At 36.4% G+C, this 22,227-nt stretch overlaps 1 protein-coding gene across 1 annotated transcript; it reads left to right on the top strand.

Moving 5' to 3' along the window:
• Positions 1 to 1,251: 1,251 nt before the first annotated feature.
• Positions 1,252 to 21,085, top strand: LOC308272136 (FSD1-like protein; the record flags this gene model as incomplete). Its single annotated transcript, XM_080708918.1, has 5 exons — positions 1,252 to 1,337; positions 5,664 to 5,763; positions 10,013 to 10,108; positions 14,820 to 14,951; positions 20,969 to 21,085. The coding sequence occupies 5 exons, from the start codon at positions 1,252 to 1,254 to the stop codon at positions 21,083 to 21,085; spliced, it is 531 nt and encodes a 176-aa protein (XP_080565044.1).
• Between the last annotated feature and the right edge of the window lie 1,142 nt (positions 21,086 to 22,227).

Raw genomic sequence — 22,227 nt, 5'->3', positions numbered from 1 at the left:
CTTCATTTGAATCCTGACTTTGTGACATTAGCTCTGAGTATCTGGGTAAGCTCCTTAACCTCTCCATGCCTCAGCTTTCTCATTAGAATATAGGGATAATTAGAGCATCTTACCTCAGAGGATTCTTGAAGAGATAAATGAACTAATAATATGTAAAGAACTTAAGCTAGTACTTGGCAGTTGAGAATGCAGGTGTTTGTTCATTTGTTTAGAGTCTTGATTTTGCTTTTATTTCACATGATTAATAGCAAATATAAGCATAACTTTATGTTCCTTTTAAGATAGAGCCTCATGCTTTGTACATCTCAGGTTAGTTTGATTCTATGAGAATGATTGCAGTTGGACTTGTCTGGGGCATCACACATTTTTTTCTTATAGGTATAATAGTTGCTTTAGTCTGAATCTGTAGTCAAGTAATTGAGAAGCTTAATTCTGATTAAGTGGCTTTTTTGAGATGCAGGTAGTTGTGTTGTATGACCAAAGCACAATGGCCAAGGTTGCCTATACACACTTCTTTTGGAGATATATGTCTCTTATCTATTTTAGCATGATTTAGCAGAAGTGACACTTGTCAGAACATATCTTCAGACATGTATCACCCAGAACTTTTGTTATAACCACCTGAAATCTTGCAAAACACAGTTTTCTAGATAAGCGCCAAGTAATTTATATTGCCTTTATCCATCTGTGTTTATCATGTTATCTGTCAGTGTTTGGAAGGTAATGGGAGACTTGAGATCTGATATGAAATCTAAGACCCTTCTAGGCATCCTTTCAGGTTGACAGGATCCCATGGAGGGATGGAAGCTGTTTTCATCATGGGTGTCTCCCTTCACCCATGAGGCGTCAATGATAAGAGAAGGGGCACAAATATAATGCTCATTCCCTTAAGTACTTTTTTGGAACTTCTTTTAATAATAAATTTCAAGACAGGTGTGGTGGCGCACACTTGTAATCCCAGCATTTGGGAGGCAGAGACCAGATGATTGCAGTTCCTGGACAGCCTCAGCTACGTAGCAAGGCCCTTCTCAACTCAATGAGACCCTGTTTCAAAAATAATAAAGACTAAAAAATAGGGCTCAGGGTGTAGCTCGGAGGTAGAATGCCCCTGGGTTCCGTCCCCAGTACCGCAAAAGTAATAATAATAATAAGAACAATAATAATAATAATAATAATAATAATAATAATAAATTCCATATGTGTTTAAAATAGTGGTTATGGGTATAGGAACTGATAGATGTCAGAGCTACCATGTGGGAAGTGAGGCCTGTTAGCAGGTGGCTGCAGCTGGAATCCAGCGAGAAAGGGGAAGTCTGTGAGGAGTTGAAAGAGGCAAGGTAGGTGGTGGTCAGATCATGTAGGATCTTACAGGTCATGTTAAAGATTTACAGTTCTATCCAAGGAGCAACAGGAAGCCACTGAAGAATACTGAGCAAGGTGTGTGAAATATTACCATAATTGCAGTATAGAGAACTGATTACTGTGTCAGAGGCCAGTTAAGAAATTTTGTTAGAGTATGGGTTGAGATATGATAGTGACTTGTATTAAGATAGTAATAAGAATTCTAGAACTATATAGGAGGTGAAATTGTTAGAACTTTGTGGATACATGTAAATCATAAATTAGAGAAAATGCTGAAAGCTTACATTTTTGGCTTTGCAACTGGTGGTGCCATTTATAAAGACAGAACTCTAGAGGATGGCCCAGGTTTCGTGGGGAAGATTATGACATACTGGCTTTTTTTTTTTTTTGGGGGGGGTGATGCTGGTACTGGGGATTGAACCCAAGAGACAGTGTACCTCTGAGCTACACCTCCAGCCAGATTTGTTTTCTTTTTGTTTTGTTTCTTTGTTTTTCAGTACTGAAGATTGAGCCCAGGGGCTTTCTACCTCTGACCTACACTCCCAGCCCTATTTTTTATGCTATATTTTGAAACAGGATTTCGCTAAGTTGTGGAGGGCCTCCCTAAGTAACTGAAGCTGGCTGTGAACCTTTGGTCCTCCTGTCTCAGCTGCCCAGGTACTGGGATTACAAGCATACATCACCACGGTTGGCTCTAATTTGTTTTCTTTTTTGGAAACAGGGTCTTGCTAGGTTCCTGAGAGCCTCACCAAGTGTTGAGCCTGACTTTAAACCTATGATACTCCTATATCAACCTTCCAAGTACTGAGATTATAGGCATGCACATGTTAACTTTTGAAAGGCTTGTGAGACACCCAAGTGGAAAATTCAAGCAGGCCACTGTATTAAAATTGTCTGAAGCCAGGCATGGTGGTGCACACTTGTAATCCCAGTATTTGGGAGGCTGAGACAGGTGGATTGCACAAGTTCAAAGTCAGCCTCAGCTACTTAGTGAGGGCCTCTACAACTTAGACCCTGTTTCCAAATAAAATATAAAATAGGTTTGAGAGAAAAAAAATTGTCTGAAGCCCAAAGGAGGGGCTTCTGTCTGATGGCCCTTTGTGTCCTGGTGCCCTGTGCAGTTTGTATCATATTTTTATGACTTCTGGTGTTGAGCTTCCACTCCAATTTCTTATCAGTTACTTGTGTTTCCACTATAAAAGCTATTGGTTGCATTACATTATTTCATTGCATCACAATATTTCTTAGTTCTTGATCTCCAGTTTGCAAAACTCTCTCTCTCTTTCTCTCTCTCTCACCTCCCCACCTATCTCTCAGTCTACCCTGGCATGTTGCCTTCCCTATTTAGAAAATACTTAAAGAAAAAAAAAAAAACTGCTAGATTTAGTACTTATCCAACCTGCTTCCCCAGGCATACCTTCTACATTAGGCACGTGTTATCCCTATATACACCTCTCTCCGGGCTCCTAACCCTGTAGAGAAAACTAGCCTCATGTCATGTATAGTGTACAAGTTATAGTTTCTAAACTCAGTTCATGTAATCCTTATCTTTTAGTTTTCATTATTCTTGGTGTTGGCGGTAGTTGGCTTTAAATATTTTGATTACTTGTATCTCATTTTCCAGATTGACTGAGCTTCAAGTCCCTTAGTTCTTTTTGTTTTCGTGCCATTTACACCCTCGGTCTAGCGAGTCCTTATCCTTGTAAGAGCCAGAATATCTGAAATGCTGCTTCTTTTCTTCACTTATTTCTCAGCCCTCCTCAGTGAACTTTCACTATTTTGGAATTCTAAATATGAGCTCTTGATTACAGTCTTTTGTATTTGTTTATTCTTCTCCATAGCAATAACAGATTAAAGGGCAAGTGGATTCAGAGCTTCTGGAGCCCTGGTCTCAGCAGTCTTCCCTGCCCTTGGGGAACTTTCAGGATACTGCACTTCCCTTTTTCCCCTTCTAAGCTTAGGATAAGGGTGGCACTTGATATGTATTAGCTACCAAGATCGCATTGGTTTTTTCTGAGTCTCTGACTTTTATTGAACTGGGTGGTTGCTTCTTCTGTAGTTTATAATACATTTGGTAGCTTTGAAAACGTGTGATCTTAAATGCTAGAGCTCTAAAGTTTTCTACAGCTGGCTTATCCAACATCTCAGTGATTTTTGTGTGTGTGTGTGGTACTGGGGATGCAACCCAGGGGCATTCTACCTCCAAGCTACCTCCAAGCTACACCCCCAGGGCTATTTCTTATTATTTATTCATTTATTTATTTATTTGTAGAACTGGGGATGGAACACAGGGGCATTCTACCTTCAGGCTACACTCCTAGTCCTATATTTTATTTATTTATTTATTTTCTTGAAACAGGGTCTCACTGAGCTTCAGAGGGCCTCATGAAGAAGCTAAGGCTGGCCGCAAACCATGATTCTTCTGTCTCAGCACCACCATGCCCAGCTTTATTCTTTAATTTTGAGACAGGGTCTCACTGAGTTGCAAAGGGCCTCCCTAAATAGCTGAGGTTGTCCGTGAACTCAGATCCTCCTGTATTGGCCTCCCAAATGTATAGCCAGTACAATGAAGCTCTGCCCTCTGAGATACTGTAGTAGATCCCCCTGAAGATTATCGAGACCTTTAGTCTATGTAGAATAGACAGTAAGTTAAAATTTCTTTTCTTACTATTATCTAGGGCCTGTTAACTAGGTATGTGTAGACTCTCATATTGTACTAGAACTCTGAGGTAAACTCAAAATATGGGCCATAGAGTGTTTGCTCTTCAAAGAATGAGACCATGGTTCCCAAAATTACTATATAAGCTTCTAAAGACCCTTCCTTCCTAGCCATTTTTCTGGGGGGGAATTACAGTATTTTAAGTCCTTGGGCAACTTATATAGAATACTATCACCCTAAAGGTTTAAAAAAATTGTAGACTTTCTTTCCAGAAACATTTCTATTTATATTTATTGTGCCAATACAAATGGGAAAGAGTCTTTTATTCTAAGGTAATGGCGAAAGGTCAAGGGAATTAAAGGGGTATGGTAAAGATAAGATTAACTGTATATAAAGATGCTACTTTTTTAAGGTATGGGACAGTACCATACTAAATTGGCAAAATAATCCTGGTATTCTTTTGAGTTTGTATAACTTAGATGTCAACTGTCTTCAGGTGCAAACTGTTTTTTTTTTTTTTTTTTTTTTTGGTCAGTTGCCAACTTTGGCTTGGACACTTGAACTCATGATACCCAGAAAGTCTTCTTGTACCAAAAAGCATATGTAGCATACATTTTACAGATGAGGACAAGTGTCTTATCCCCCTTGTTGTGGTATTTAGAAGAATCTCAAAGGAGTGCTGCTTCTGCACCAATTCTTTTTTGACAGTAGGTAATTTTTTTTTTTTTTTTTTGGTGGTACTGGGGTTCCTGGAAGCCCTTTTATCTCCAGGCTACACTCCCAGACCTATTTTATATATATATATTTTTTTATTTGGAAACAGGGTCTCTTAAGCCAGCGAGGCTGGCTCCAAATCAGCGCGATCCTCCTGTCTCCGCCTCCCAAGCGCGGGGATTACAAGCGTGCGCCACCACGCCCAGCGACAGTTGGTAATTTTGTACTGTTACCTTTCGATAAGTGGTAATATTTTTGTAAATAAAACTGAGAAATTAGTAAAACCATGGTACATGAACTTGGTTTGAACATTTTAACATATATACAAATAGCACTTATTGTGCAAGAATCTGGCATAATATGAGCACATAAAGAATTTCTGGTCTTCCAAAAAGAAAGTTCAGAAAACTTTTAGATTGTTTATTTTTAGTTGCAAATTAATAAGATCAGTAGGGGATCTAAGCTCTATTTCTATCCTTAAAATATGTGGACTTATTAGATGGTATAAGTTTCTAAAACTGAGTTGTCAAGCTGTATTGTTTAGCTTCTGGCCATGTATGGTTTTGGAGCACTTTAAATGTGCAGCAAATTGGAATTGAATGCTATAAGTAAAAAAGTGCACATTGAATATTGAAACTTTAGTATCCTCCTCCAGAAAGGAAAGTTTCATTGATAGTTGCTGTTTCATTTCTTTATGATGCTGTCTCACACTCAGGATTAAGCAGTCCCCCTGCCTCTGCCTCCCAAGTGGTTGAGGTTATAGGAGTATACCACTAACCCAGCTAGATGATTCTTAAATATTGATTACATGTTAAAATGACAGTATTTTAGATCAATTAGGTTAAGTAAAGCATCAAAATTAATTTTACTTATTTCTCTTCCACTCTTTTGATGTGCCTACTATTGGTTCCTATTGTATTTCTATCAGACAGAGCTACTCTAAGGAGAATGAGAACACTGCACTTGGTAAAGGCTGTGTTCTGACCTCTATTATCACTATTAGACCAGAATCTATTGAATTCCCGCAGGTGGGTAACTCTTAATCGTATAGAGGATTTAGCTTGAAGACCTCATAACAATGAGAGCAATTAGATATCTTTGACTATACTCAGTAAATAATTAGAACTTAAAAAGGTACTCTTCTCATTAAAAATCATGCCCGGCGTGGTGGTGCATGCTTGTAATTCCCGCGCTTAGAAGGCAGAGACAGAAGGATCGTGCAGGTTTGAAGCCAATCTTGCTGGCTTCAGAGACCCTGTTTCCAAATAAAAAATATAAAATAGGTCTGTGAGTGTAGCCCGGAAGTAGAAGGGTTCTATTCCCGTACCACAAAAAAAAAAAAAAAAAAAAAAAAAAATTTGGAGCTCATAGCTTACCTAGCTGGGGCAGTGTGCTACAGCTCTTTTCAGAATCTTTGCTATAAAAATTTTTAAACACAAAATTTGTTACTTAGACAAGATTAATAAAAGTGGGAAGCTATTTTCTACTTAGGAAAACTTTTTTCTGGGTCTAGGGATGGAACCGAGGGGCATTCAACCTCTGAGCTACACCCGCTGCCCTATTTTTTTTTTTTTTTTTTTTGGTGGTACTTGGGGTGGAACCCAGGGGCTTTCTACCTCTGGGCTATTTTTATATTTTATTTTTATATTTTATTTGGAAACAGTCTCACTAAGTTGCTGAGAGCCTCACTAAGTAGCTGAGGCTGGCTTCGAACCTGTGTGATCCTCCTGTCTCAGCCTCCCAAGCGCAGGGATTTACAAGTGTGTGCCACCATGCCAGGCCTCTGCTGCCCTATTTTTTATTCTTTATTTTGAAACAGGGTCTCACTAAGTTGCAGAGGGCCTCACTAAGTAGCTGAGGCTGTCCACGAACTGCTTGTGAACTGCCTTTAACACATGGGCCTTTTGAAGACATTTAAAATCTAAACTGTAGTACCAGCCATTATGAGGAATAGAAGGGGAGGCACATATAACCCATTGCCCAAAAAGAACCCAACCGTATTAATTGAAGCCTACTGCAAACTGTGAGGATTGTGCAGAACTGTCCTTACTATCCATTATATTGTTTTTAAATACATATAGCTCCTGTCTTGAGTGAGTACTTAGAAAGCTCTTATTTCTTAGTTCACTGATCTGTTCTACATCTCTTACACCACTATGACCCATCCAACTGTGCCCACCTCCCCCAGATCCTTGCTCCCTTCTGTCAATCTGCTGTTGTGTTTGTATTCAAATCTGGGTATATCCATTCAGGGAAGAACATTCTTCCAGTCAGCATTCTCACAGCCATAATCTAAAGACCTGACCATGTAACTTAGAGGAAAGAAGATTTCTTTTCTTAAGGTTTCGGGCTCAGTCCATGTGAGGCCGGGAACCATATATCTCAGGGCGTGTCGGTGAGAAGCCAGAAGGAGAGCATGTGGGCTGTTTCCTCACATCATGGAGGCCAGGAGCCAGAGAGAGCAGGGGAGGAGGAACCATATATAATCTACAAAGGCCTCACTTCTAGGGACCTACCTCCTTCAGCCACATCCTATCTCTCGGCCTAGGCCACACCCTATATAAACCCGTTACAATGGATTTATGAACGACTGGTATTACAGCCCTCACGACTCAACTATATAAACCCTGAATATTAGCAAATGAGCTATTTAGGGGACATTTTATATATCTAACTATAATAAACATAAGATAAACAGCTAACTCTTGGTGTCATTGGTCTTTTTATAGCATAACTTCATTGTGTTATTATATTAAAAGCCTACATGCACCGGGATAGAAAGAAAGAGTGTAGTTAAAAGAATACAACACAGAGCCCTTAGACTGAACCCAGGGATGAAAATACCTCCTTGTCTCCAGAGATTATTGTGAAAATTAAGCAAGACTTGTTAAAATCATTCTTAATTTTTCATTAATATAATACTTCATAAACATTCATAAATAATATATTTCTTTTTTATTGTCTCCTGGACTCTTTACATATAACTTTTATCAACATCTGATTATATTCTGAGAACCTTTATCCCACAGAATTTTACAGGCTTTATTAAAATACTTATTGATACTTAAAGAAACATGTTCTATGCTTTTGATAAAATTCTAAAGGAAAATACTTGCATTTGTTTATTACTGAGAATACAAGTACTTTGTCAGAATTTTGCTATTTGTATTCCTAAGTTATTGTGCAGCCGGACTTATGCTGTTCACTCTGACAGCACTGGTCATATATGGCTATAAATCTGAAATTAATTAAAGTAAAAAAATTAATTTAGTTCCTCACTTATGCTAGCCACTTTTCAAGACCTCATTAGCTTTATATGATTAGTAGCTACCATACTGAATAGCACATATATAGAACATTTTTGTCATAGAAATTTTTATTTAATAACACTGAACTAGAGTCTGAGAAAGTGAAATAACCAAGTGTATATTTTCAGAGATAAAGACAGGTTTATTTAGGAAAGTGGAGGATAAACATTCAAGGGAGAACATGGGCCATCTCAAGAGGTTCAGTGTCTTTGGGGTCTCAGGGTTATTCTTTTTAGGACCCCCCCCATGAAGCAGTGAGTAGGGGCACACAGCAGGGGTGAAGGTCCCGGCTTTCTCAGAATCCTCAGGTTCCTGACATTGATCAGTGGGTGGTGGCTGAGTGGTACCTGAGCTTGACCTTCTTGTGAATCCTTTGTTTAGCATGTCAGGAACCTCAGATGGGGGAGGGGCTGTTATGATTATAGTTTGAGGATTGTTGCCTAAGAAACAACAACTGGCTCTGTAGGGTGACAATAAGGATTATGAATTTTCTAGATTTTATTATTTTTTATTTATTCTTTTTGATGGTACTGGGGTTCATGGAAACCCTTCTACCTTCACGCTACACTCCCAGAGCTATTTTTATACTTTTTTTATTTGGAAACAGGGTCTCTTAAGACAGCACGGCTGGCTTCGAACCTGCGTAATCCTCCTGTCTCCACCTCCCAAGCGCAGGGATTACAAGCATGCGCCACCACGCCCAGCCAATTTTCTAGATTTTAAAACTATAGTTTTTCTTTCCTTTCCAGTTTGTCTCTTTTCTACCTATTTTTATTTTTTTCTATCTTGCTCACTTCCCTCCTCTGAGACAAATATTTATTTATTTTATGTGGAATAGCAGATGGAACCCAGGGGTATTCTACCTTTGAGCTATACCCCAGCCTGATTTTTTATTCTTATTTATTTGTTTATTTATTTATTGGTACTGGGAATGGAACCCAGGAGCATTCTACCTCCAAACTACACCCCCAGCCCTATTTTTTATTCTTTATTTTGAAACAGAGTCTTACTGAGTTGCAAAGGGCCTCACTAAGTAGCTGAGGCTGTCTGCAAACCGCAATCCTCCTGTCTCAGCCTCCCAAATACTGTGATTACAAGCATGTGCCACCACACTTGGCTGTGATTTTTTATTCTTTAATTTGAAACATGGTCTCATGATGTTGCAGAGGGTTTCAGTAAGTAGCTCAGGCTACCTGCGAAACTGTGATCATCCTGTCTTAGCCTACCAAGTACTGTAATTATAAGCATGTGCTGCCACATCTGGCCAAATATTTTATATAAATAGAAAATGTTATCAAAGTGTTGGGTATTTGCTACTAAAATGTTTACCTTACTGTGTTTCTATAGCATTATAAGTATTATGATGAACATTTTGATTTTATTACCTAGTTTCATATTTCAAAAATGTTTTATATTTTATATATGATTATGTTTTTATTGAATTTCAGTGTTATCTTGCTTTTATTCTTCATATGCTGATGCTATATTAGATGTTTCCATTTGTTTTTGTATCATTTAAGGATTTGGTTTTATTCCATTGCCATGCCTTGTGAGCTAAAATAATAATATTGATATGAAATAATGCTGGTCATTTTTAATCTGGTACTCTGGTGATTAAGTTGTATAGTAGAAAAATAGAGTTTTAAACAGTACACAGACATACTCCATTTGGTGGTGGTACTGGGGATGGAACCCTTCTAACTCCAGGCTACACTTCTTCCAGACCTATTTTATTTTTATTTGGAAAAAGGGTCTCTTAAGCCAGCGAGGCTGGCTTTGAACCTGCGCAATTCTCCTGTCTCTGCCTCCCAAGCAGGGGATTACAAGCATGTGCCCCCATGCCCTGTGACATTTCTCTTCTTTATTATACAGTATACTCTTATGTAAAGTTTGCTTAGAGAATGACTATAATTAGATTTATAGTTCTCTCTTATTAAAGAGTGATATTTTAATTGTTTTTTGATCCTAGGAAGCTCTACAAAGGATCATTTCAACTCTGGCAAATAAAAATGATGAAATTCAGAACTTTATTGATACACTAAATCATACACTAAAAGGAGTTCAGGTATGAAATTTTTATTAAAATGATGTAAGTATGTCATGATGATTGTTAAGTCAAATCTTAAGTATAAATGTACTTCATATTTATAAACTTAAATATACTTCAGCTAATGGAGGTAAAAGTAGAGTTTTATTCTTTATTTTGAAACAGGGTCTCTCTAAAATGTGGAGGGCATAAGTAGCTGAGGCTGTCCTCAAACCGTGATCCTTCGGTCTCAGCCTCCCAAATGCTGGCATTACAAGTGTACACTACCACACCCAGCTAACAATAGAGTTTTAAAATGGCAGATAAAGATATGCTTTTCTTGATATCTCTGCATTCTCTTTGTAAAAATTAAATAGTAAGGGAGAAGGAAAATTGAAACAGTAATTGCTAGGTAATATTACAGTGTTCACTTTTGTTTTCTAGTTGATGATTTTCTTTTTTTTTAATTTTTTATTGGTGCACTGTATTCATACATAGTTGATGATTTTCTTTACTAATTCTAGTCAAGAAACTATACCATTTCAAAGTATTGGAAAGTAAATTTTTTGTGGTACTGGGGATTGAACCCAGAGACATTCAACCTCCGAGCTATACTTCGTAGCTTTATTTTATTTAGTTTTATTCTTTAATTTGAAACAGGTCTCACTAAGTTGCAGAGGACCTCACTAAGTAACTAAGGCTGGCTGCAAATCTGCAATCCGTTTGTCTCAGCCTCCTAAGTACTGGAATTACAAGCGTGCACCATCACACTCAGCTAAAACCTTTTTGAAAAAAAAAACAGTAAATAGAAATTCAGAATAGCCAAAGTAGTTCTCAGCAACAAAAAACAGGCAGGAGAAATCACAATATCTGACTTTAAACTATACTGTGAAGCCATAGTAATAAAAACAGCATGGTACTGGTACAAAAAACAGATACATATACCAATGGAGCAGAATAGAAGACTCAGAAACAAATCCACACACTTACAGCCAACTGATTTTTGACAAAGGGGCCAAAAACATACACTGGAAAAAAGATAGACTATTCAACAAATGGTGTTGGCAAAACTGGTTAACCATATGCAGAAAAATGGAAATAAATCCCACTTTCTCACCCTTCATAAGAGTCAATTCAAGATGTATCAAAGACTTGGAAATTAGACCAGAGACCTTGAAGCTCCTTGAAGAGGGCATAGGTCCAACACTGCAACACATAGGCACAGGTAAAAACTTTCTCAACAATACCCCAAAGGCAAAAGAAACTAGAAGGCAAATCAATACGTAGGATTGCATGACACTGAAGAGCTTCTGTTCAGCAAAGGAAACTATCAAGAACCTCAATCAAGAGCCAACAGAATGGGAGAAGATTTTTGCCACTACTCCTTTGATAGAGGACTAATATCTAGAATATACAGAGAATTAAAAAAAGTGAGCACTAAGAAAACAAGTAACCCAATCAAAAAATGGGCAAGTGAATTAAATAGATACTTCACGAAGGAAGAAATTCAAATGGCAATAAATGCATTAAAAAATGCTCAACATCATTGGCAATCAGGGATGCAAATCAAAACTACCCTGAGATTTCACCAAACTCCAACAAGAATGGTAATCATTCAAAACACAAACAACAACGAAAAATGCTGGCAAGGATGTGGAGAAGTGGGAACTCTGCTACACTGTTGGTGAGACTGCAAATTAGTGCAACCACTTTGGAAAACAGTATGGAGGATTTTCAGAAGAATAGGAACGAATCTACCATTTAATTCAGCAATACTACTTCTGGGTATCTACCCAAAAGAAAGGAAACCAAACTATTAAACTAATGCACATGTAACTATGTTCATACCTGCACAATTCACCATTGCCAAACAATGGAACCAGCCAAGATGTCTATCAACAGATGACTGGTTTACAAAATTATGGGATATGTACACAATGCAATTTTACTCAGCCATAAAGAAAAACACAATTACATCTTTTACAGGGAAATGGATGGAACTGGAGGGCATTGTGCTAAGTGAGATTAGTCAGTCACAAAAAATAAGAAATCGAATGTTCTCCCTAATATGCAAAAGCTAGGGAGAAATGGGTCATAGGAGAAACTCTAGATGAAGGAGATTCTATAGAGGAGCAAATAAAACGAACTGAAGGGATGGGAGAGAGAAAGAGGGAAATTCTCTAATATACATATTGTACTTTAACAAACATATCAAAGTCAGTCACTAAGCCAAGCATGAGAAGGAGGGAGGGGGAGGGAATGGGGTGGGAATTGATAAGGGCTAACTGGGAGATGTGTGTATGTATGTCTCCATCATCTTGTATCCCATTAAGATGAACTACAGTGCACTAATTAAAAAACAGTAAATAGTAGAAGGAAAATGTAAGTAGTTAAGAGTTTTATTTGAAGAAATAGATGAAGGTAAATCATAAAAGGAAAAGTTAAAGTACTCAATTAGGAGGAAGAGGAATACTTGAGGAAATGGTCACCTGTTTGGGTAGATAATCCATATGCTTAGTAACTGATTGTAAGAAGGAACTCAGATAATTTGATGATTCTTAGAAACACAAACCTTATTAAGACTGAACCAGTAAGAAATAGAAAATCTGAATAGATCAATAATGAGTAAGGAGATTGAATAGAATCTAATAAATTGGATCAGTAATAAATGGAGTAGCATCAGTAATAAATAGAATCAGTAATAAGTCCAAATCAGTAATAAAGGGAATCAGTAATAAATGTAAATTTCCCTTTAAAAAAGTCCAGAGCTTGATGACTTCATTCCTGAACTCTTCCATGCATTTAAAAAATGATTAATACCACTTCTCAAACTCTTCCAAAGAGTTGAAAAAGAACGAGTACTTTCATGCTCATTGTACAGGTCCAGCATCACTCTGGTACTCAAGCCAGACAAGGACACTTCAAGAAGAGAAAAATGTAGGCTTCTATCCCTGAAGAACAGAGATACAAAAACCCTCAACAAAACACTAGCAAATTTAATTCAGTAGCACCCAGGCGTGGTGGCGTATGCCTGTAATCCCAGTACTTGGGAAGCTGAGACAGAAGGATCACAGGTTTGAAGCCAGCCTCAGAAATTTAGTGAGGGCCTTTACAACTCACTGAGACCTTATTTTCAAATAAAAAATAAAATAGAGCTGGGAGTGTAGCTCAGAGGTAGAATGCCTGAGAGTTCAATCTCTAGTGCCACACACATAAAAGGATTATTCACTGTGATGAAATGGGATTCCTGAGATACATTCCTGAGATATAAGGATGTTTCAGCATTCATAAACCAATAAATATGATGTACCATATTAACAAAATTTAGGAGAAAAGGTAACAAACATGTATAAGAGAAATCCAGGACATGATCATTTCGGTAAATTTACAAAAATAAGTTTGATAAATCCACAAGAGAATTGTTTAGTCATCTATGTTCTTTGTATCTTATGTAAATGCAACAATTTAGTGAACCTGAAAGATCTGAAAATTTATATAAAATCAGCCCTATTTTTGTATGCCCAAACTGTTCTTCAGAGTTGCTAAATTAAAATATCTAAGAAGCCAGGCATGGTGGCACATGCTTGTAATCCCAGTGCTTGGGAGGCTGAGTCTGGAGGATCGCACAGGTTTGAAGCCAGCCTCAGCTACTTAGTGAGGCTCTCAGCAACTTAGACCCTGTTTCCAAATAAATATAAAATAGGTCTGGGAGTATAGCCCGGAGGTAGAAAGCCCCTGGGTTCGCCCACCCGTACCACAAAAAAATAAAAAGTAAAATAAATAAAATTTTAGAATATTTTATTAAAATACTTTACCAGTGATAATGATACACTCAAAGTTAAGAAGCATTGACTTGATACCTGCTTCAGAGCCTGAAAGTCTCAGGGAGGTTAGAAATTTTCAATTTCTTATGGAAGCAGTTTTATAAAAGATAAAGAGAATATGGCCTAGTCTGTAATAGGCATATTAACCTATGGCATAGCTGATAAAGTACTATCCTCATTAGCTGCCAGCTGCTTGTATTTATTTCTTTTTAGAGCTTTAAGTGAGGTATTAGAATTTTGTTATTTTTAATTTAGGCTAAAGTAGTTTATAATTCAAATGTTTTCCCCTTGGGGTTGAAATCAGAGGACCACAGCAACATATGCATACCTATCCTAGCAGCACAATTCGTAATAGCCAAAATATGGAACCAACCCAGGTCCCCATCAACAGATGAATGCATTGCAAAATTATGGGAAATACACACAATGGAATTCTATTCAGCTATAAGGAAGAACAAAATCATGTTATTCACAAGAAGATGGAAAGTCCTGGCGAGCATTATGTTAATTGAGATCAGCCAAGCACAGAAAGAAAAGGGACATAGGTTTCCTCTAATATGCCCAAACTAGGGAGTAATGGGGATACCAGAGAGACTCCAGATAATGGAAGGGAAATATCAGCAAAGTTTGAATGGAAGGATAGGATAGGAAGAAGACTGAAATTGATTAATGAGGGGCTACATCCAAATATGTGTAAAAGTTTGAATATAGCATGGTTACCCTGGACACTCATTGTTGGGAGGGGGGAAGGAAAGTGGGGGTTGGGGGGAGAGGGCACCAAGTACAGTTTAAATGTATACCATTTATTTTTGAAAAGAAAAAAGAAAAAAAAAACACAAATGTTTTCCCCTTGGACTATACCTTTTAGTTTTTAAATGTTTGCTAGTTCTTTAGTAAAGTCAACTTTATTTTTTTTAAAAAAACAGGAAAATTCCTCTAACATACTTTCAGAGTTAGATGAAGAATTTGATAGTTTGTACTCTATACTGGATGAAGTTAAAGAAAGTATGATTAACAGCATCAAGCAGGAACAAGCTCGTAAATCACAAGAGTTACAGGTGAGATTTACAGCATTTAAATATGAACATTCTGTTTAATGCTTGATTTATTGAAAGCACAAGTTAGTGAATTTCTGAGTTTAAGTGTACTTTTACCTTGTAGAATACTGGTTTTTATACTTTGTTTCAGTCATAAGTATTGTTTTTAAAATTGTGATTAAAATAATATAAAATTTACTCATCTCTTTTTAGGTGTATAGTTTATTATGTTCACATTGGGGGTTAGCAGAGCTCAAGAACTTTTCATTTTATTAGAGCTGAAACTATCTCTCTTATATAACAGCTTCTCTCCCCCTCCTGCCAGTTCTTGGCAATCATACCGTGTTGTTTCCATTATTTGTATTACTCTAGATACCTCATATGAGTGGAACTGTATAGTATTTGTACTTTTGTGCTGATCTTATTTCGTGCAGCACAGTGTCCCCAGTGTTCATCCATGTTGCAGCATGTGCCAAGATTTTCTTCTTTTTTCTGGCTGAATAATATTTAATTTTTGTGCATACCATATTTTCTTTATTCCTCTTTCTGTGGATGTTTGTGTAATATCCACTTCTTGGCTATTGTTACACTGCTACAGTGAGCATGGTTATACAAATGCATCTTTAAGAAACTGCTTTGACTTCTTTTGGATGTATATGCAGAAGTCAGATTGCTAATCATATGGTGGTTCTCTTTCTAGTTTTCTAAGGAGGCTTCACGTTGTTTTTCTGTTGTGGGGGCACCATTTTTTTGCATTACTACTGGCAATACCCAAGGGTGCCGTGTATCTACATCCTCACCAACACTTGCTTTCTGTGTTTTTGATTGTAGGTATCATCATGGGTTCAGGCTGATGTTTTGTTATGGTTTTGATTTACATTTGTCTAATAGATATTAAACATCTCTTTGAATACTTTTTGATCATATGTGTATTTTCTTTGAAAAAATGTCAATTCAAGTTATTTGCCCAAATTTTAATTGGGTTACTTTTTTGTTGTTGAGTTGTAGATACTATTTTGTGTTTGGATATTTTTATTTTATTCATTATTACTATGTCGAGGGGTGCTGGGGATCAGACCCAGAGCCTCTCTCATAATAGGAAAGCAGTGTACACTGAGTAACACCCCTAATCACAGATCAGAAATATGACTTGTTTTCATTTTCTCCCATTTTGTAGGTTGCCTTTTCACTTTGTTGGTTGGTTTTCAATCCAGTTTTAGTTAACTTTTATGTAAGGAATAGAGTCTTGTTTTTCTCTTTTGCATGTGGATATTCCGTTTTCTTAACACCCTGTTTGTTAAAGAGACTGTCCTTTTCCCATTGTGGGTTCTTGGCGCCCTTGTCAAAGCTCATTTTTCTATACATGTGAAGGCTTACTTTGGGGTACTCTATTCTGTTCTGGTGCTCTGTGCTAACACCACTCTGATATGATTACTACAGCTTTGCTTAACATGTATTGAAATCAGTGTTCTTTTTTAAGATTGTTTTGGCAATTCTGGATCTCTTTAAGATTCCATATCAACTTTAGATTTTTTTTATATTTCTGCCAAAAATGTTATTAGGATTCTAATGGGGATTGCAGTCAATTAGAAGATTGCTTTGGGCAATGTGGACATGTTAAGAATATGTCTTCCAGTTGTGAACACAAGATGTCTGTTCTTTTTCTTTTTTTTTTTTAATTTATATTGTCTTTAATTTGTTTCAGCAATGTTTTATACCTTTTAGTTTATAGGTCTCTTGCCTCCTTGATTTAATGCACTCCAAAGTAGTTTGTTCTTATTGCTGCTGTTATAAATGTGATTTTAAAATATTCATTATGGCTATGAAAAATTACAACTGATTTTTGCATGTTTATTTTGGTCATAGATAATTTTGAGATCTGGAAAGTTGGAGTATTATAAGTGGGCCAATGTTTTCATACACATATGCTGTATACACAGTTTCCAGGGATCAAATACCCTATGAAGAATATCCATGCTTCCCTGGTTGAGTTTTTTCTCCCCCTTTGGGGGATAGGAGTTGTATTTCTTAAGTCATTTGAAGAAAGTTTATCAGAAAGTTTCCATAAATTTCAATGAATAAGAAATTCATTCATTTAAAATAGTGGGTGGGGCTGGGCATGGTGACACAGGCTTGTAATCCCAGCATTTGGGAGACCAGAGGATCACTGTTCTCAGACATCCCCAGCTACTTAGTGAGGCTCCTTGCAACTCAGTGAGACCCTGTTTCAAAAATAAAGAATAAAAAAATTAGGCCTAGGGGTGTCTCTCAGAAGTAGACTGCCCCTGGGTTCCATCCCTAGTACCGCAAAATAATTAATAATAATAATAATAATAATAATAATAATAATAATGATAATAATAATAATAATAATAATAATAATAATAATAATAAATGGTGGGATGTAGAAGAAAGAGAAGGGAGGCAGTTTATTTCTTGTTAGCACCAAAGATTAGAACTCAATACAGCTCTGACCATCCTGAAGTTAAGTCAGTGCTGGCTTGGAGGAGAGCTCCACAGGCCTTCTTGTCATGGTCTGCAGCTTTACTCTTAGGAGTGTTGATCTTTTTTTTTCTGGGTCTGGGGATGGAACCCAGGGGCATCCGACCTCAAAGCTACACCCTCTGCCCTATTTTTTGTATTCTTTATTTTGAAACAGGATCTCACTAAGTTGCAGAGGGCCTCACTAAATATCTGAGGCTGTCCATGAACTGCGATCCTCCTGTCACAGCCTCCCGAATGCTGGGATTACAAGTGTGTGCCACCATACCTGGCTAGGAGTGTTGTTCTTATTTAAGGATGCTTGAGATTTTCATAATTAGCTAATCTTATGACCATTGTGAGTTTTGGAGCTAAAAATAAGTCTTTAGACGTAAAGAAAAAATATGATTTTTTTCATATCAAAACTTCTTTGACTTTTTTATTTTATTGTTGTCTTTTCTCAGAACTTTTTTTTTTAATGTGTGTGTACAGTACTGGGAATTGAATACAGGGGCATTCTGCCTCTGAGCTACACCCCTACTCTTGTTTTATTTTTCATTTTGAAACTGGGTCTCATTGAGTTGCTGAGGCTAGTCGCAGACCTGTGATCCTCCTGTCTCAGCCTCCCAAGTACTGGGATTATAAGCATGCACCCCCACACCTGACTTTCAGAATTTATTTTCTGACAGCCTCATACAGAGCTAGGTTTATATTCACACATGTAAAATCTGCCGTGTTTTTCTTAGAATTGGCTGCATTTATTGCTCTTCTAAGCTACTGAATTTATAATTTTAGTTGTTGATTGAATTCCCAGCAGTGCATAACTGGGTCATTTAAATTTGTCTAAACTGTTTTTCTCCTACAGTCTCATATGAACTCTGTCCACTCTTGAGTTTTGTGAATCCTAATTTCGGTAACAAGCATAATACTTTCTGGCAACTGATGTGGCTAATGGAAATCTTTCATTAAAACTATGAACCACAGGTTCAAAAGACAGTCGTTAGCAAATTAAGCCCTCTGTAACTTAGTGAGACCCTGTTACAAAACAGGCTTAGGGTATAGCTCGGAGTTAGACTGCCCCTATATTCAATCCTCATTCAATCCTCAGCAACCCCCCCACACACACACACACAAACTATATTTGGGCTTTATTTATTGATACTCAGGATTGAGTCCAGGGGCATTCTATCTCCAAGATATATACCCAGCCCTTTAAAAAATATATTTTTTAAACAGGGTCTCTAAGTTGCTGAGGCTGATTTCAAACCTGAGAGCCTCCTATTTTACCCTCCCAAGTGTCGAAATTACAGGTGTGTATCACTCTGCCCAACGTAAGCTCTTTTTAAATTGGATGACTTTACACTGATTTTTTAATAAATTTTATCAAATTCATAATTAGCTCTTGGTTATCTGTGAAGTTTAAGATGTTGCAGGAAATGGAAGAAGATACTGTTTGGAAGTAGTGATAGGACATTAGCACTCTTCATCTTATTACCATTTCAGCTTGCCAGTTTTTCCAGTGAGCCCATTGTTTTCTTTTGTCTATACTTTATTATCCTGTGTAATTTTTATATTTATCTCTCAAAAGCACAAAAATTTTAGCAATATTTTTGTAGGAATGGTGAGCCAGAGAACATTAAGGAATATTTCCTCTTTAATATCCAAGGACAATGAGTTATTATAATCCAAACTTAGTAAATATAGCTATTCATTCTTGAGTATTCAAAAGAAAAGATATGGTAATATCAGTCTAGCAGAATATTATACCATACTACTATAAAACTCTCTTGGGATGATTTAAAACCAAGTATAAAAGGCATCACATCTTGACCATTTTTTTTAATTTGGAGATTACAGAGAGTCTTTGTTATTCCTTTAAGTTTGCAAAGTTATTCATAATTTCTCCAAATAAATGGTAAATTAGTGTTCTTTGAGTTGTATTCCTTGGTAAACTATTTTTACCTCCAGTTTTTGTTTTCTCCCTTGACTTCAAAGAAGATCCATAGTATTTTCTTAGAATATTTTATCTGACACTTTAACCTCAGATTGGATTGTATTAATAGTTCCTTGAGACATACTCCAACTTTTTGGTGTTTTGTTTTTTTACTTTAAAACTACATTGACTTTGCCCTTTGATCCTGTATAGACCATTTATATATATATCATTGTATTCTCAATGATATGCATAAACCTTTCATAAAGCTTATCTACAAATGTTCTTTATCATATGTGGAAGCTAGGGAGAATTTGGGACACAGAACGGGTTCTAAATAAAGGAGGAAAACCTTAGTGGAGTGAAGGAGGGGACCTAACTGATTGGAGAGGGGAGGAAGACTTGAAAAGGGAAACGCTTCCATGGTCGTGATGTACATACACAAGCTTATCAAAGCTAATCAAGGTGCTGAGCATGGGAAGGGGGAGGGAAAAGGAGTGGGCTGGGAACTGGGGGAGGGCTCAACGGGTGCTGTTGCATGTATCACCCTGAACTTTATCAGGATGTATGATTACAGTGCTCAAAAATATACAAATGAGACTTCAAGTGGCAAATGGTTAGTTCTTATTTGGAATACATAAGGGATTCACTCACAGAAGTAGAAGTATTTTTATGAAATTGTAGTTAGGTTCTTAACATATACAAACCTATTTTAACCCAAAATATCACTGAACGTGCAAGCCTATTTTAACCCAAAATATGACTATTCCAAAGTAAAGTGGTTGAGCATTTCAGAAACCAATAATATAAACTGTGGTTTGTCTTTATGCTTGTCTTAACAAAAAATAAGTAAATTTGAATATGGAATACATATATTAATAAGTATTCTGAAGAAAAGTCTTATGTACAATTAAAAGCTCCTAAGTGGGTTTTATTTCTTTGTTTGAAGGTATCACTACCAGTTTTTTCACATGAAGGGAAGAAAAGACAAAACTAAGAAGATTATATTAGTTAGAATTAATGTGTAAGCAGTGAAGACAAAGCATATCATAACGTTGCCCAATTTTGTTCCTCACTCCTTTGGAATTCTCTATACTTGGATTTCTAGTTCCTATGCTATCCAGTCTTAGAAACTACAGATTCAGATTTTCAGTAGTATGCATTATTTGAATAGTATGGAAAATAGAATACTAAGATTGGGTTCAACTGAATGTACCTGTAACTCAGTTCACAAACTTCAGCTTAAATAACTAAATTTAGTCTTCATTATAGAGAATATTATCTGCAGATAGATAATTTTCATATTTTAAATTTTAAATAGTTTTCTGACTACTCTGATGGAGAATTTTTAGGTAAATTTGGCCCCAACTTTTTGTCAATGTTTTATTGTCTTTTTGTTTAAAATTGTATCTTTGTATATATGCAGATAAATTATGGAAAGAAGTTATAGTGTTGAGATAGTTAAAATTGGTCATGATTATCTTGGTTCTATAGCTCTTTGAACTTGTTTTGGTTTAGTTGTTGCTTTTAAAATAATTTGTAAGTTGATTATAACAATATATATTTAAGATTCTGATGCCAATCAGAAACTTTTAATGATTTTATTTATTTTTTCCTGTTCTAGAATCAGCTTAGTCAATGTAATAATGCCTTGGAGAACTCCGAAGAACTACTAGAATTTGCAACCAGGTCCTTAGATATAAAGGAACCTGAAGAATTTTCTAAGGTACAAAAAAACTAACCCCACCAAATTACTTTAATAATCATGAAAAGAAGTATTTTTTAAAAAGATGTTAACCCCTTTAGTTTTGAGTTTGTTTAATCATTTATAGTCCTGAAAGGGGCTTGGTATTTCTTGAAAAGTAAAATGCATGCTATTTCAAAGCAGACCCTTAGAACTATGTACCTTTGGGGTTGTTAATAACCTAATTATATTAATTCTTCTTTAATACTTAATTCAGATAAATTGAGTTAAATTTTCTTTACTAATTATATCTTTACTAGTTAAAGGTACTTATTTAACTAAATCATAACTATTAAAAACTTTACATGACTGAGGAAAGATCGATCATGCTATTAATATATTTAGAAACTTGTTTTATATTTCTTTGTATGAGCTGATTGAGAAAACATCATCACTTGACACATGGAAGCGCTGTAACCCTGTGAAATTTTTCCAAAGACACATGTCACGCTGTTAAGCTTAAGTAATTATCTGAAAGTTTTATTAAAATATGAAAATGTAGGTCATCATTTTAAGGGGTACATTTGGTATAAAAATTAAAGAGTAAAGCAAGAAGCTTCCTAATATTTTAACTTAAATTTTGGTATTTAAGAGGTTTTGAATTCTAAATTCTTTTTTTTATTTTTGGTGGTGGTATGGGGATTGAACCCAGGGGAATTCTTTCTCCAAGCTACACCCTTAGCCCTACTTTTTATTCTTTATTTTGAAACAGGGTCTCACTGAGTTGCAAAGGGCGTTGCTAAGTAGCTGCGATTGTTCACAGACCGTGATCATCTTAGCCTCCCATCTAAATTCTAATTCTTGTCTTAAGTAGTGTTATTTTTAAATGATTACTAGCTTATCCAATTAAAATTTAGAATCTTATATTAAGATAAGATGCAAGCTGTGGTGGCTCACACTTGTAATCCTAGTACTTGGGAGGCTGAGACAGGAAGATCACAGGTTTGCAGCCAGCCTCAGCTACATAGTGAAGGCCTCCACAATTTAGTGAGACCCAGTTTCAAAATCAAGAATAAAACATAGGGCTGGGGGTATATTCCTCAAATACTATACATCTCTTTCTCCATCATTTTTTTCTTCCCAGCTTTGTTTGTTGAAACTCTTTCCCAACAGATTGTAGATTGGAAAGGTTCTGATAA

Source organism: Muscardinus avellanarius (assembly GCF_963383645.1).
Source record: "Muscardinus avellanarius genome assembly, chromosome: 13".
NCBI lineage: Eukaryota > Metazoa > Chordata > Mammalia > Rodentia > Gliridae > Muscardinus > Muscardinus avellanarius.
This window is presented reverse-complemented; position numbering and strand designations above follow the sequence as displayed.